The 15,446-nt window shown below is 38.0% G+C and overlaps 1 protein-coding gene across 2 annotated transcripts in view; it reads left to right on the top strand.

The window, feature by feature from the left end:
* Window positions 1-8,013, top strand: part of METAP1 (methionyl aminopeptidase 1) — a 68,324-nt gene extending 60,311 nt beyond the window's left edge. For both annotated transcript variants that reach the window (XM_026015635.2, XM_026015636.2), the window contains 2 exons: window positions 1,620-1,685; window positions 6,231-8,013. In XM_026015635.2, coding sequence (XP_025871420.1) covers window positions 1,620-1,685; window positions 6,231-6,394 — 230 coding nt within the window. In that variant the 3' untranslated portion in view covers window positions 6,395-8,013. The remainder of the gene's footprint in view (window positions 1-1,619; window positions 1,686-6,230) is intronic.
* Window positions 8,014-15,446: the final 7,433 nt, after the last annotated feature.

Genomic DNA, 15,446 nt, shown 5'->3' with positions numbered 1-15,446 from the left:
TTTGGCTTGTAACTCTGTGGTATCCCTAACAACTGAAGGTGGAACTAGAAAATTGTATAACTCCCCTACACCCTTCTGTGTAAGAGAAGTCCTTGTTAGATTAGAGTGATTACTTTAAGTCATTATGGTTGGGAAGTAATGATGATAAGACTCTACATTTAGAACGTATTTTATAATAATTCTGTGAGGTAGGTGGTAGAGCAAGTACAAATTTTTTTAAAAGTACTCAGCCTAGTATCTGCAGTAGTGTGGTCAATCAGAAAAGGTATATTTGCAGAGTGAGGTATGTTGGGAAATTGAAACTGTGAGTCAAGTTGAGTGAGAGATGTAATGTTTCTAGAATAATGAAGTCAGTGGCAAAAACAGGAATGGAACTTAGAGTTCACTGTCCACTAGTAATATATTCTGAGGCACATTATATAATTAAAAAATTTCCAGTGGTCATATTAAAAAAAGTAAAAAGAAATGTTTTATTTAATGCATTGCATTCACAGTATTAACATTTCAGCATTTTGTCAATGTAAAAAGGGTTGAGATATATCACATACTTTGTCTTTGAACTTAGCTTATTTTTTTACACATATAGCCAATACCATTCTGACTAGCCTCTTTGCAGGTGGACAGTGGCTACATGCAGCCAGTGCTAATGGTAAGGGGACAGCCTAGCTCCAGATATCTTTATCCTTTTTCTTTCTAGGACACCACACTGATACTCTTGACATTAAAAAAATATATAAAATAAATTTTTAAATATATAAAATTAAAAAATATATTTTTTGTAGTAAGTTATAGATCATTGGGACAGAAAATTCATGGGATTAGAAACAGAAAGTCAAAATTATTTTTTGCCTTAGATTTTATGACAATCTACAAATGCCAGATTTGGAAATCTGCAGTAAGTATTTTTTGGCACTACCTAAGATAGTAGAAAGAAGCATGATAGCTATTCATTAGGGAAGATGTGCAGGAATGTAAACGTGTGGGTGATATCAGACCATACCTATGGAGAATGGTGTGTAGTTGATGCAGCCTCTGGACACGTGTCCTTCATTACCAGAGTCACGGTCGTGAAACTAGCCTTACAAGAAACCCTGAAAGCCACTGCTTTTGCCATCTGGTGGTAGGCAGAGCAAATGCAATCGTTCATTTACTGATGTTCACATCTGTTCTTTTTAATTTGAACTTTATTTTTTTTTTTAAATTTTTTTATTTATTTATGATACTCAGAGAGAGAGAGAGAGAGAGAGGCAGAGGGAGAAGCAGGCTCCATGCCCCGGGAGCCTGACGTGGGATTCGATCCCGGGTCTCCAGGATCGCGCCCTGGGCCAAAGGCAGGCGCTAAACCGTTGCGCCACCCAGGGATCCCTTAATTTGAACTTTAAACTGGTATCTCCACTTTTGTCTGAGATTGTCTCAAAAGATCTGTCCCTATTTTTACCTTTTGGCCTTTTTTGGAGGAAGGCAGGTCTGGATGCTTTAATTTGTAGTTGTGTTTTTCATGATGGTCCTGAAAAATCATCTCATGTTAGTGAACAGTGTGTACTCTTACAGTGAGCTGTTCAACAGTACAATGTTGATTTTTTTGCTTCATGTTCAGAATTTTTTTCCTCTAATTTCAGAAAATAAAGCAGTTGGAGTGATGAAGGCGGGCCATGTATTCACAATTGAGCCAATGATTTGTGAAGGTGAGAAAAAGGGATGCTATAATGTTCTTTAATTAAATTTTTATTTACTTTTGATTACCCAGGATCAGATTAGTCTGCTCAGTGTATTTTTATGTTGGTTCATTTCCACTTCCTGTCCCATCTCAAACTCGATTCAGTGTCCTGTAGAGAACTGAAAGTCATAAGGGTTGGCAAGAAAGCAGTACTTTCTGCCTGGGAATTCTCGAATCAGTAGATGCTGAAGTACTTGAATCCCAGTCCGTTTCCATAAAAGATGCTGTCAGAGGTGCATTGTAACAATCCAGAGACTTCGTCAACCCTGTGTAGCTCGCTTGGCGGGGTGCTAGGGGGAGGAGGAAAGAAGTAGTGCCACCCACTTAGAGGCAGACACAGGTATATGCTTTAATTCTCCACAATTTACGAGGTGGGTGCTATCCTCATTATATAGAAGAGGAGACTGATCCTTGAAGAAGTTACATAACTTGTCCAAAGTCACTTAGCTAGTTATGTGACAGAGTTTGTCAGACTCTAAACTCATGAGCTGTTCTGCCTCTACAGAGGCTCTGCTCAGGTCATCAGATGGGATCATACAACTCTCGTGAAAGCACAGCACAGACACATGTAGTGCTGGTACTTTTATGTCCTCACTGTCACTTCCCTGTGGCAGGCTTGTGGCAGTGATGAAAACCCAGTGTCATGATGAGGACTTCTCACCCAGATGGTCAGATGTTCTCTTCACCTTTTTTTTCAGCCAGTTCTCGGTTGGGATTAGAGGATACAGTGAGGCAATGGTAGTGGGGCTGGTGTGTCCTGGGGCCTTATTAAAGGATACCTCCTTTCTGGATCCTTCTGGTCTTCTTTATGACCTGATCTTAGGAGTGGCATCCCGTTATGTCTGCCACATTGCAGTGACTTAGAAGTGAGTCACTAAATCCAGCCCACAGACTTCTTTATAACATGATCCTTTGCTCCCTTTTCTGTAAAATGGAAATGACAATCTTTAACCTGCCAATTCTCTAGGGCTGCTGTTGTAAGAATTGAGGCAATTTATAGCAGCACAAAATACCCGGTGAACATTAAAGGGCTGTACAAAATGTAAGGTATTGTTTTTGTCATCTTCATGGGATAAGAATAAAGTTCTGATCATGTGGAACCAATTGCAAGAGCAATAAGTATATTAGAAAGGCAAGAACCTGAGAGGAAAACGTTTGGATTATATACCTATTTTCATTAACTGGCACCTGGTAGGTGAGACATAATGTGGTATTTCCAGGTATAAGCAAATAACTTTCCAAGGAGCCTGGTCAGATAATCATCAAATTATAATGCATATATGTCAGTGTAACTCCTCTAGGTTAAATCCTACCTGTGGAGCGGTAAGTTTCAAATCCAAAAAGGAATTTGAATTTCCTCAGAATAGTATGCAGATATATCTGATTTGAAATTAGTAAAGATCGTGTTTTAAGCAGATCACAATAAAGTCAGAGGAATATTATATCTTATTTTTTTTTTAATTTTTATTTATTTATGATAGTCACAGAGAGAGAGAGGCAGAGACATAGGCAGAGGGAGAAGCAGGCTCCATGCACCGGAAGCCTGATGTGGGATTCGATCCCGGGTCTCCAGGATCGCGCCCCGGGCCAAAGGCAGGCGCAAAACCGCTGCGCCACCCAGGGATCCCCAGGAATATTATATCTTAAATCCAGTTGTAAAAGGGCTACTCATTACATCAGAAAATATGCAATCACTCATCTTTACATGTTTGACAAAGTGTGAGTTAACATTCTTCAAGCTACCTCATATTCTCTTTTAGGCTGGGATTGAATATTGCAAAAAAGTAGGTTACTTTACTGTAGAGTTTATGCTTTGGGATTTTTCTGAGTCGGTGAGACCTAAGTTTGATAAAGATTACTCAGAGTGAAGAATGGATTAATTTTTTTGGAGGGGATCTAATTTGGAGACAAGAAAGTAAGTCTCTGTAAACACTTTTATAGTAGTATCCGGAATTGTAGAATTTCTCGTTTTATTTCTACCTCCCCTCCTCTACTCTCCTCTCTCTCTCCAGTGTGGTCTCTTTCAGGCTCTTTTCCCTGTGCTTTCATTTCCTAATTCTCTAGTCCCAGCCCCACCCTAACCTGTTTTGCCTGATTGTCATTTCTTACCTTCTCTCACCAACCCCTGTTTCTCTTAGCCCTTTCTTCTGGTTACAGGAATGTGTGATCTACAAGAATTGCACAGATTATACTCACCATCTGTGTGCCTTCCATTTAAAAATAATATCAGGAATTAAATGCTTTAATGAAAGTGTAAGAAGATTATTTTCTTCACAATACACATTGGCTGCAGTTTAGTCAGATACCAAAGTTATAACAGGAAAGAGCTCAATTCATTAATTCAACTTTTAACTCACACTTTTGTAAGGAATAGTATCAGTATGTTTTCTAAAATGAAACCCAGTGCCTTTATTTTGGAAATATCTTGATTTGATATTTGGGAAGTATAAAAAATGTGAAGTTCTAACACACCCGAGGAAGTTTAAAATATCGTCATTACTTCATTGGACTAAAGACCAAAATGAAGTTGAAAAGACTAAATAAGACAGTTGAAGTATAAATAGGAATCTTTTATTATTGTTTTTACTGAAGTACAATTGACACACAATGTCATGTTAGTCTCAGGTATCCAATAAACACACTGGCCAGTACGATGACTCAGTGCTCATCAGGATAAGTATAGTCACCATCTGTCACCCAACAGCATTACAGTATTATTGACTATATTCCCATGCTATGCTTTTCATCTCTGTAACTTACTTATTTTATAACGAAGTTTGTACCTCTTAATCTCCATTATCTATTTCGTACCACTACCCCCACTCTACCACACACCTCCTCTCTGGCAACCACCAGTTTGTTCTCTGTATGTAAGAGTCTGATTGATTATTCATTTGTTTTGCTTTTTATGTTCCATGTATAAGTGAAATCATAGGGTTTTCTTTCTTTCTCTGACTTATTTCATCTAGCATAATATCATTTAGGTCTATCCATGTTGTAGCAAATGGCATGATCACATCTTTTTTTATGGCTGTGTATTATTCCATTGCATGTGTATACCATACTTTTTCATCCATTCATCTATCAGTGGACGCTTGAATTGCTTTCATATCTTGGCTATTGTAAATAATGCTGCAATAAACATAGGAGTGTATATATCTTTTGGAATTAGTGGTTTTATTTCTTTGTATAAATACCAGTAGTGGAATTACTACTAAAATTAATTAATTTTTTGAGGAACCTCTGCACTGTTTTTTACAGCAATTGTGCCAGTTTGCATTCCCACCAACAGTCCATAAGACTTCCCCTTTTCTCTATTTCCTTACCAACACATGTTATTGCCTTTTTGATCTTAGCCATTCTGACAGGTGTGAGGTGATATCTCATTGTGGTTTTGATTTGCATTTCCCTGATTATTATTGATACTAGGAATCTTTTCATGTACCTGTTGACTCTTTGTAAGTCTTCTTTGGAAAAATGTTTATTCAACTCTTCTGCCCATTTTTAATTAGATTGTTTGTGGGTGGTTTTTGTGTGTGTGTGTGGTGTTGAGGTATATAAATTCTTTATGTATTTTGTATATTAACCCCTTATTAGATATATCATTTACAAATACTTTCTCCCATTCAGTAGGTTGCTTTTCTGTTTTGTTGATGGAGTCTTTTGCTGTGCAAAAGCCTTTTATTTTAGTGTAGTTCCAATAGCTTGTGTGTGTTTATGTGTGGGTATTTACCTGTTTTTATTTTTTTTAGGATTTATGGATTTATTAAGGGGGGCAGGGAGAGGGGCAGAGGAAGAGAGAGAGAATCTCAAGCAGCCTCTGTGCTGAACTTGGAGCCCAAAGTGGGGCTCAATCTCATGACCCTGAGATCACAACCTGAGCTGAAACCAAGAGTTGGAAGCTTAACCAACTATGCCACCCAGGCACCCCCAATAGTTTATTTTTGCTTTTGTTTCCCTTGCTTGAGGAGACAGATCCATAAATTTGTTGATGAAGCTGATGCCCAAGAGATTATTGCTTATGTTTTCATTAAGGAATTCCATGGTTTCAGGTCTTACATTCAAGTCATCAGTTCATTTTGAGTTTATTTTTGTGTATGGTGTAAGAAAGTGGTCCAGCGTCATTCTTTTGCATGTAGCTGTCTACCATTTGTCTTTTTTTTGTTTTGTTTTGTTTTTGGTTCATTTATTTTATTTATTCATTCATGAGAGACACAGAGAGAGAGGCAGAGACACAGGCAGAGGGGGAGAAGCAGGCTCCATGCAGGGAACCCGACGTGGGACTCGATCCCAGGTCTCCAGGATCACACCCCAGGCTAAAGGTGGTGCTAAACCTCTAAGCCACCGGGGCTGCCCGCTGTCTACCATTTGTAAATAGGAGTCTTAATAGTGAATTTTCTGATTGTTCTGTGATAATCCAAGGATATAAGAGTACATGCAAATGCACTTACCTAGAGAGTTTTTTTTAGAAAACTGAGTGATAGAATTAAGAAATTGTTCTTGTTTGTTTAAGGCGGATGGCAGGATGAAACCTGGCCAGATGGTTGGACGGCAGTGACAAGAGATGGAAAGCGGTCTGCTCAGTTCGAGCACACCCTGCTGGTCACGGACACTGGCTGTGAAATCCTGACCCGGCGACTCGATAGCACGCGGCCTCACTTCATGTCCCAATTTTAATTTCTCCCAAGATGGCACATCTCAATAATACCTTCTGGCTGTACTATGCATTTTATTAAGAGTACAGAATGGAAGAGGAAATTTTTATTACTTGTTTTGTTTTGACTATAGATAAGGAAGGATTACAGCATTGGATGTGTGTCCTCCAGAACTTGTCTTGGGTCTGAAAAAGCTAAGAAGAAGAAAGGAAATATTCTCAACTCTTCAGTGCTCCCCTCTTCCTCCAGAAATCTCTGCACCTCTGTTTTCTCACTTGGCCTTTGAGCACTTTTTACTTAAACCTGCTTCTAGTTGCTTTTATCACTGCCACAACTGGGCCAGCAAGAGCCAGCTGCTCTCCAGGTGAATGTTGAAGAGGAGAATCCTTGAAAGATTAGCAACATATGTTGTTGCAGATTTTTTTTTTATTATATATGTATACATTTTAAACTCCATGTATGTAATTACCAAACACTATATGACCTGGGCTTGTGTTGATTCTGCTCTGACAGGGTTCTATGCTGTCATAAATCGACCCCTAGTTTGCAGTGATTTATTTCCCCATTGGGAATCGGCCTCCCTCCTTCCCCATGCTAATGATTTACCCTTGTAATTGTGTGTAAGGAAGCACTCGGTCAGTGAGACCTCCTCTCCCATGTGGACTCTGTCAGTGAATGGATGTGGCAAAATTCGCTTTGGAAAAGGATTATCAGGTTTTTAAATATCTTGTTTGTGGTAAAAATAGCCATGCTCCAGATAGTAGCTGGCTCTTGCAGAGCATGAGAATTTTATAATACATTGCTATTTCAGACCTCTGTTTGGTCGAAATGGAGGGGAAAAGCTCCCTTTCTTCCCCTTTATTTTATTTCAAGGGCACACCTTGAAGACCCTCAGAGAAGGGCAAACATTGCACTGCAGAGGTTGATGGGAAGACACAGTTCTGAAATCTCTTTAGCAGTGGGCAGAGTTAAGTGGGCTGTTCATTTCTCACATTTAGTAAACCTGGTAGTGATGATAAAGGAACATTTTTCAAGACTGGACCTGTTCCCTTGCAGTAGAGATGCACCTGTCCTTGGTGTGTTGAAAACACACTTTACCTTTACATAGTTGTGAACCTCATTAGAAACAGCCTCAGCTGCCCACTATCTGTGTTCCTTTCAATAGTTCAGTCCAAATGGGAGTGGATCCAGCGAATACATATCAGATCAAAGTTATTGTCATTGGAGTATACTTGATTGCTAGGTATCTGGTAACTTTCTTGTAAGATAATTTGATACCACTGACATGTTATATGAGAACATCTTTCCCAGAGTGCCTCAGACCTTTATTGCTTTAAGAGAATTATGATGATGTTTTCATTACTTTATTATTTTAATGATTTAGTGAAGTGACTGAATCTGGTATAGACTTTTTTGGGGTATGTGTGTGAAGTTTTTTATCAAACTGTAATATTTGTGAATGGAATGCCTTGCAATATGAATGTTAATATAATGTGTAAAGGGAGATTAAAAGTTTGAATGATTATCCCACCGTGTAGTCATTAACTTTGCTGCATTTATGGGGGATTTCAGAGGACAGTGGTGGGAACAGGGTGGCTGATTTCATAATCTGAAATAAACTCATGACCGTTTGAGTAAAAAGAGTCTTTGAGTTTAATGACTACACAAAAAATTCCAGTACCATTTGGTTCAACAGAGTCTATCAGCAGCATTTGAGATGGAACCGTATTTTTGAGAGCTAATTTTAAGACAATGATGAATATTTAGGGGACTGTTTTATGTATTGATCATGGAATTAACAGCGAGAGTTTCTTTGTCTATCATTAGAAAATAAGCTCAAGAAAGAAAAGTCTTGATGGGATAGTTTTGTTTTGTTTTTTTTGTTTGTTTGTTTGTAAAAAGGTGAACCAACACATTGGTGATGATGCTTTCTTCGATTTGGGAGATTTCGAAACAATATAGGCTGTAGTCTAATTGTAAATACCTAATTTCAGATGTTTATTAGATTTAGATGAAAACATCAATTGTATCAGTCAGCCAACTTTTCAAAATAAGTCAATATATTTTTATTTTTTGGTGTTAACTTTTAAAATACTACATATATATTTTTTTTGCTATTCCTCTGTCCCCCTTGGACTTATAATTTAGAAGCAAGGGAATATGTTTGCCATTTATCTTTATTTTAAGTCTTATGATAAAATGGATTAAGGTACATGAGAATCCATTCATTAACACTTTTATACCACTTTCTACAAGCAAGAATTACTTTTAAAGATTTTATTTATTCATGAGACAGAGAGGCAGAGACACAGGCAGAGGGAGAAGCAGGCTGCATGCAGGGAGCCCTATGTGGGACTCAATCTTAGGATTCTAGGATCACACCCTGAGCTGAAGGCAGATGCTTTAACCGCTGAGCCACTCACGCGTCCCCACAAATCAATTAATAGGAGGAGGGTTAGGAATTTGTTTGCCATCTTAGCTTGATTCTTTTGTCTCAGAACCACTTTTTTTTTTTTATAAGATTTTTTTTATTCATGAGAGACACACAGAGGCAGAGAGAGAAGCAGGCTCCACGCAGGGAGCCTGATGTGGGCCTCCATCCCAGGCCTCCAGGATCACACCCTGGGCCAAAGGCAGGTGCTCAACTGCTGAGCCACCCAAGCGTCCCTGTTTTTTTTTTTTTCTGTATGGTTAGAATTGAATGCCTGGTGCTTCACTTTGCTAAGGCCCCCCTAATCATCTGCAAGGTATCTGTAAGCTATTTCTTCTGAAAAAGATTGTTCATTTCCAACTTTTTATTTTGAAAATTTCCAATTTATAGGAAAGTTCAAAGTACAGTACAAGGAAATCATCTTAAATCCTTTTCCTGTGTTCAAGGTTTGTTACTTTGCCACATCTCTCTCTTTAGACACTTTCCTTTTGAAAGAAGTGGCTCCATACTTCACCCATTACTATTATAGCACGTCTCATGCAACATAAGCAATTTCTTACCTGGCCATAATACAGTTACCACACCTAAGGAATTTAACATTGATATAGAATTATCTATAGTACATAAACATGAGTCGCAGTTTTTCCCAAGTGTTCCTTAAAGCTTTTCTTCTTTCTTAAAATCCAAGATCCAAACCCATGGCATTTGGTTGTCCTGTATCTGTGACTACATGTGTCCTGTATCTTTATTCTGGAACAAGCCTACTTTCTTTTTTTTAAATTTATTTTTAATTTTTATTACTGATTTGAGAGAGAGTGTGTGCACATGTCCGTGTGTAAGGGGAGGGACAGAGACACTCATACAGACTCCATGCTGCGAGCAGAGTCTGATGGGGGGGGGGGGGGGGGCTCGATTCTAGGACTCTGATCATGACCTGAGCTGAAATCACAAGTCAGATGTGTAACCAGGCACCCCAAGCCTACCTTTTTATGAAATTGACACTTAAGAAAGCAAGCCAGTTAGCTTGTAGATTCTGTATTTCTTAGTTTCTCACGAGTAGGTTCAGGATAAATATTTTGGCAGAAGAGTCTGTTGATGGTATGTGGTGTATCTCATTCATGTCACATAATATCAGGAGACACAGTGTTAATTGTCACATTGCCAATATGAGTTTGGTCACTTGCTTTGCCAGACCTTCCCATTTTAAGAGTATTTTTTTCTGGGGCACCTGGGTAGCTTAGTTGGCCGGGTGTCCACCTTCAGCTCAGGTCATGATCCCTGTGCGCCTTGTGTTTTCTGTCAAATAACATCTTAAAAAAACCTCTTAAGCAAATAATCTGGGAGGAGATAATTGGAGACCATTTTGGTATCCTATTCACTCCATGGTTTTAACATTCACTGATAATCCTTGCTAGAGTCTACTGTTTTATTACATTGCTGGCTGCAAACTGAGATTTTTCTAAGTCTAGCCTTCCATCTACATTTTTTAGCTGGCACTCTTACAAAGAAGCATTTTTCCCCCGTCCTATCTACTGTTTTTGAGTATCAGTGCAAGCTCATCAATTCTTAAAAACTGTATTTACTGTAATTGTTCCAAATTTGGCCAGCAGAAGCACCTTTAAGCTCATTCATGTGTCATTTTGACCTGTGCCTACCAGTCTTTGAGCACTTTCTTGCTTTTTGCCATAGCAAAGTGTAGGTTCATCATATAGCTTTCCTGTACCACAGCGGGACAGGCTGTTTCTCCAAGGAGCTCTGGAGCTCTAGTCTTTTTTCATGAGGAATGGTATTTGGAAATCAAGATTTGGGTACTACTGTGTCATTGTTTCCAGTCATTTTCAGGGAACAGAGCCAGGAAATGCATTTTTTTTTTAATCATGAGTTCATTCTGATACTTTTTTTTTTTTTTTAAGATTTTATTTATTCATGATAGACACAGAGAGGGAGGCAGAGACATAGGCAGAGGGAGAAGCAGGCTCCCCATGGGGAGCCCAATGTGGGACTCAATCCCAGGACCCCAGGATCACTCCCTGAGCCGAAGCCAGATGCTCAACTGCTGAGCCACCCAGGTGTCCCCATTCTGATACTTTGAAATCTAACACTAATCTTCCTCACCTTTTCCTGCTTTGTATTTGTATTTCATAAACTGTGAGCTTTTAAGCAATGAATACAGTGAATGTTGGGGCAAAACATACAGTAGGAGAAGTGAGGAGGGTATTTTAGTGGTCTGGGAGTTAAAAATGTTGTCACTGTTTGAGATCGTGTGATAAGATTGTGTCTATATTTGGTATTTGACTTCTACCAAGCTCTATGGCTACAAGAAGAGCAAATTATGCCACTTTGTAATGTGGATGTGTGGCCCATTTTCCAATAGAGAAGAACATCTGGACATTAATGCCTTGGGAGCAAACTGTTTCACAGTGTAGGCTACATTATGCTAATATCCTAAAAGTTTTCAGTGTGTTTCATTTAAAAAAAATGAACATTTAAGGAAAGGTCAACTTTGCAACACAGTTCATGGAGATTTTCTGGCTCTCCTGAATTTGAACTCTTGAGAAGCGGCAGCCTTCCCCTTTATCTCTTCTTTTGGGTTGTAAGTATGAAAAAGAAAAACAGTGGTTTGTATTTGGTGATTTTGAGAAAAAGGAAGCAGGAATAAGGTGGCCTTGGCTACCTGTTTTTTATTTTGAGGACTCTGAGCAAAAACAGAAGTGTCAGTCTATGGCGATTCTCTGGCTATATTAAAAAATGTGTTCACACTGGTATATCTTATTAAATGTGCCAAAAAGTAAGTGGAACACTGAAGAAGAGCTTCCTGGAAAGTTATCAGTAATATGTTTGTTAGAGCTCCAAGTATTTTAATTATTTTTTAAAATAGATGTCTCATTTTTTACCACTGTAAAGCTTTTAGTAATTGCTTACATCTCCTGGGTGCTTAGCCCTTTTACTGTTACCCCAGCACCTCATCCCACTCTGAGAACAAACATGCTAACACTTTCCAAAACTTGTAGGTACATTTGTATTTTGGTGTCATGAGAAGAGCACAAGACAAACAATCAGGACTCCAGGGCTCTGATTTCTCTAGGTTTTTACTTGGTTGCTTGACTAGGACAAATCGCCATTCTTCTCTGTCGAGTGATACCATAACGTAACAACTGTTTTATTATATAGATAGTGTGACTGAAAAAAACAAATCTGCATTATTTCAGTAGTTGGCTCAGGGGTCAACAGAAAATTCAGGCTAGAATTTTTGAAACTTTATTAGTAAATCTGAGACCTGAGTGATTCTGCGGAAACAACAGTCAAGGATAAGAACTTCTAGTATGAAGTCGCTTATTAAACAGTGAATATTTTAAAGCACATTTTCACTGTTTATCTTGCTTCATATATCCTGGTTTTGGGAGTCAAGGACATTTCAGTCCATTCTAAACTGGAGGTGGTTCTGTGGTGGATTAGCACTCCTTTCTTGGAAAAGGACCATGTGCAAATTTATGTCATCCCAAGGGATTCTGGTATAATGTCCACCTGATAAAAACCAGTCTTTTTTTTTTTTTTTTTAAAGATTTCATTTATTCATGAGAGATAGAGAGAGAGAGAGGTAGAGACACAGGCAGAGAGAGAAGCAGGCTCCTCTTAGGGAACCTGATGTGGGACTCGATCCCAAGACCCCAGGATCACGCCCTGAGCCAAAGGCAGATGCTCAACCTCTGAGCCACTCAGGCATCACAACCAGTCTGCTTAAAAGCCATCCCACCTGCTTTGTGCCCATAAAGAAAAGTTCCACCAAAGCAATTTGTATAATGGAGGACTTTGTATGTCCCTGTTCACTTTGTAGTTGTTTCTGTAAAGACACAATTCTTTTAGTTCTATGCATTTATTATCTAAATCTCTCTTTATAATTAATAAAGTGCTTTCCAAATGTGTTTATGGTATAGCTTTTCTAAAAGGCGTTTGCTGACAAAGTATCCAATTTTGCATATTAAAATTGGCTGAATCCAAAGTTGGTCTTTTTTCCTGGGTCAATGAGTGACTCTAAGCCCAAAGAACTGTCAGTTACCTTAGGACTTTGATCACTGGCCTGGCAGATTGGTAGCCAAGCAGAAAATGTTCTGAAGCCTTCTATGCATGGAAAATATGTTCCTCCTATCTCTAGATCAACTAACAAACATGTTGAGGATTACCAGCTATGTATAATTTTGCATTCAAGTGGGATAAATGGAAATAGCATGAATATTTTTTTAGAGGATTTGTTTGGTTTAAGTTGTACACACATTAACGGGTTCCCTGTGACAGAGTTTTGGATATAATGCAGTTTTTTCCTGCCTCCTCCTCAAAGCTCATCATTTTATCCATTCCTACTTTATGTTAGTTTTCTGCATACAATAAAGAACTTGTTCCAAGTCAGACATGTCTGTATATGGACTATTTTACTCCAGTGAACATCAGTAGGGTTAAGTAAAAAAAGTAGCACATGCTGAAAACGGATATGCAAGCAAGATCTGAAAAATGTTAGCTAGGTATAGGAAAATTTTTCAGTAAAAAAGTTGCTTAAAGTTATTTTTTTGACAGAGTGTGAGCGTGAGTGGGGGAAGAGGCAGAGGGGCAATCTCGAACAGACTCCCTGCCCTGAGCACGGAGCTGGACACAGGGCCAATCCCACCACCCATAACTCAAGATCATGACCTGAGCCGAAACCAAGAGTCGGACGTTTAACTGACCCAACCAGGTACCCCTACAGTTAGTTCTTAATACTGTAAAATTTTGGGTACTTAAAAATACATTATACTAGCTTTCATGAAATATTCATTGGGTTAGCCATTGATATTAAAGTTACATATCTGTCTGGAAGGCAATTTAAGATACTTACTTAAAATTCCCAACAATACTTCTAAAGCAGTAGACTCCTAATTTTGGACAACCAGGATAGATTTGCTGACATGCATATGCTGAATGGATTTTAGCTATTTTTATCTATACTTTCTTCCAAAACCCTATTTTGTCCAGCATTATACATAACATCCTACATGGTATCCAAGAGGATGTATTAAAAGGATCTTGAAAAGGCTTTATAGTCCCATGATCTAAGAATCTTTATAGTAAGGATCTTACAAACTCGTTTCTACTAGTTCTTTGAAAAGGATCAATTGTGCTTTCAGCCAGGAAATGCTTGTACTTGTAAAACTGAATTAGCTGGCTCAAGAGTATGTACTTTGACAAAAATGAAAAATAAACTCACTAATTGGCCAGCTATAAGAATTGGAGTTAATTATTTTAGTATTTTAAAATGGCTTTTTCACATTGGTGAACATAAAAATGCTTGCCATCTCATTTGTGTATATGTCAGGTAGAAGAAAAGTAACAGGGAAGAAACTTTTTAAAGAATTATTTGCTCTCCATTATTACATGTCCATTTTCTTATGCAATTGCTCAAGGTAATACTACCTTTTGTTTCTGGAAGCCTAGGCTAAATCAAACAAGCTTAAAAGCTTATTTCTTGAACCAGCTTTAGTAGAAGCTAGTTTTGATTTCTTCTTCCAGTTTTCTCAGGGCAATAGTTTGGGGCCATTTGGGCCCCTAGTGTATCTCCAGCCCTCTAGGTTGCACTGCTTGGCCCTACGAATGCATCAAGATCCAAAAAGGAGAGATCCTGACCATAATTCCAATTTTCTACTTTACAGTCCACTAGATGGTGCTCAGAAACACAGCCTTTTTATAAGGAGTAATTAAACCACATCAAACAAAAGTATTAAAACAAAAGTACATGGCTTCACTCCAACCAAGAGATCTATGTGCATGGCATATCCAGTGTATCAATACAAAAACAGTCTGTAATATGCTTTGCATAATTTTAAAGGATACGTATAAATGCTATGATATGCATTCAGACTATTGGGAAGATATATAAACTTGACCGTAATCAACTTTTTGTTGTGGGACAGGAGTGTTGCTCTTCTTTCTTATATAATTTTCTCTATTTGAATTTTCAATTCTTGGACATACATTAAAATATAAAACTGATGAATTGGCATCTATAATAACTTCTAAAAATTAATCAGAGAAGATAATCCAATAGGAAAATGAGCAAAGGATGTGAACAGATACTTCACAAAGAAGGAAATATGAATGCACGGTAATAGTACTTTAGTAACTGAGGAGAATGCAAACCAAAGTAATGAAATACTATTTCACACCCATCTGATTTGCAAAAGTTTCCAACCATTTTTTGAGGAACAACTTGACAATTTCTAGTAAAGTTAAGATATACTTATTTTATGATATAGAGTTGACTCTTGAACAATGCAGGGGTCAGGGTTGCTGACCCTCCACGCATTTGAAAACCCACATATTACTTTTGGCTGTTGACTGGAAGCCTTAAGATAACAGTTGATTGACATATTTTAAAAATATGCATTATAAAGAGAATTCTTACAACAAAGTAAGCTAAAGAAAAAAATGTTAAGATACATTTACAGTACTGTACTATTAAAAATCCATGTGTAAGTAGATCTGTGCAGGTCAAACCTATGGTGTTCATGGGTCAAGCATCTATACATACTAAGTAACCAACACAATGATCAAGATATACAAGACTGTTTCCCCAGTGTTGTTAGCAATACAGAAACAGCTCTGGAAGCTACTTTAT

Source organism: Vulpes vulpes, chromosome 4 (assembly GCF_048418805.1).
Source record: "Vulpes vulpes isolate BD-2025 chromosome 4, VulVul3, whole genome shotgun sequence".
Classification (NCBI taxonomy): Eukaryota; Metazoa; Chordata; class Mammalia; order Carnivora; family Canidae; genus Vulpes; species Vulpes vulpes.
The sequence above is the reverse complement of the archived record's forward strand: the minus strand, read 5'-3'. Positions and strand labels throughout refer to the sequence as shown.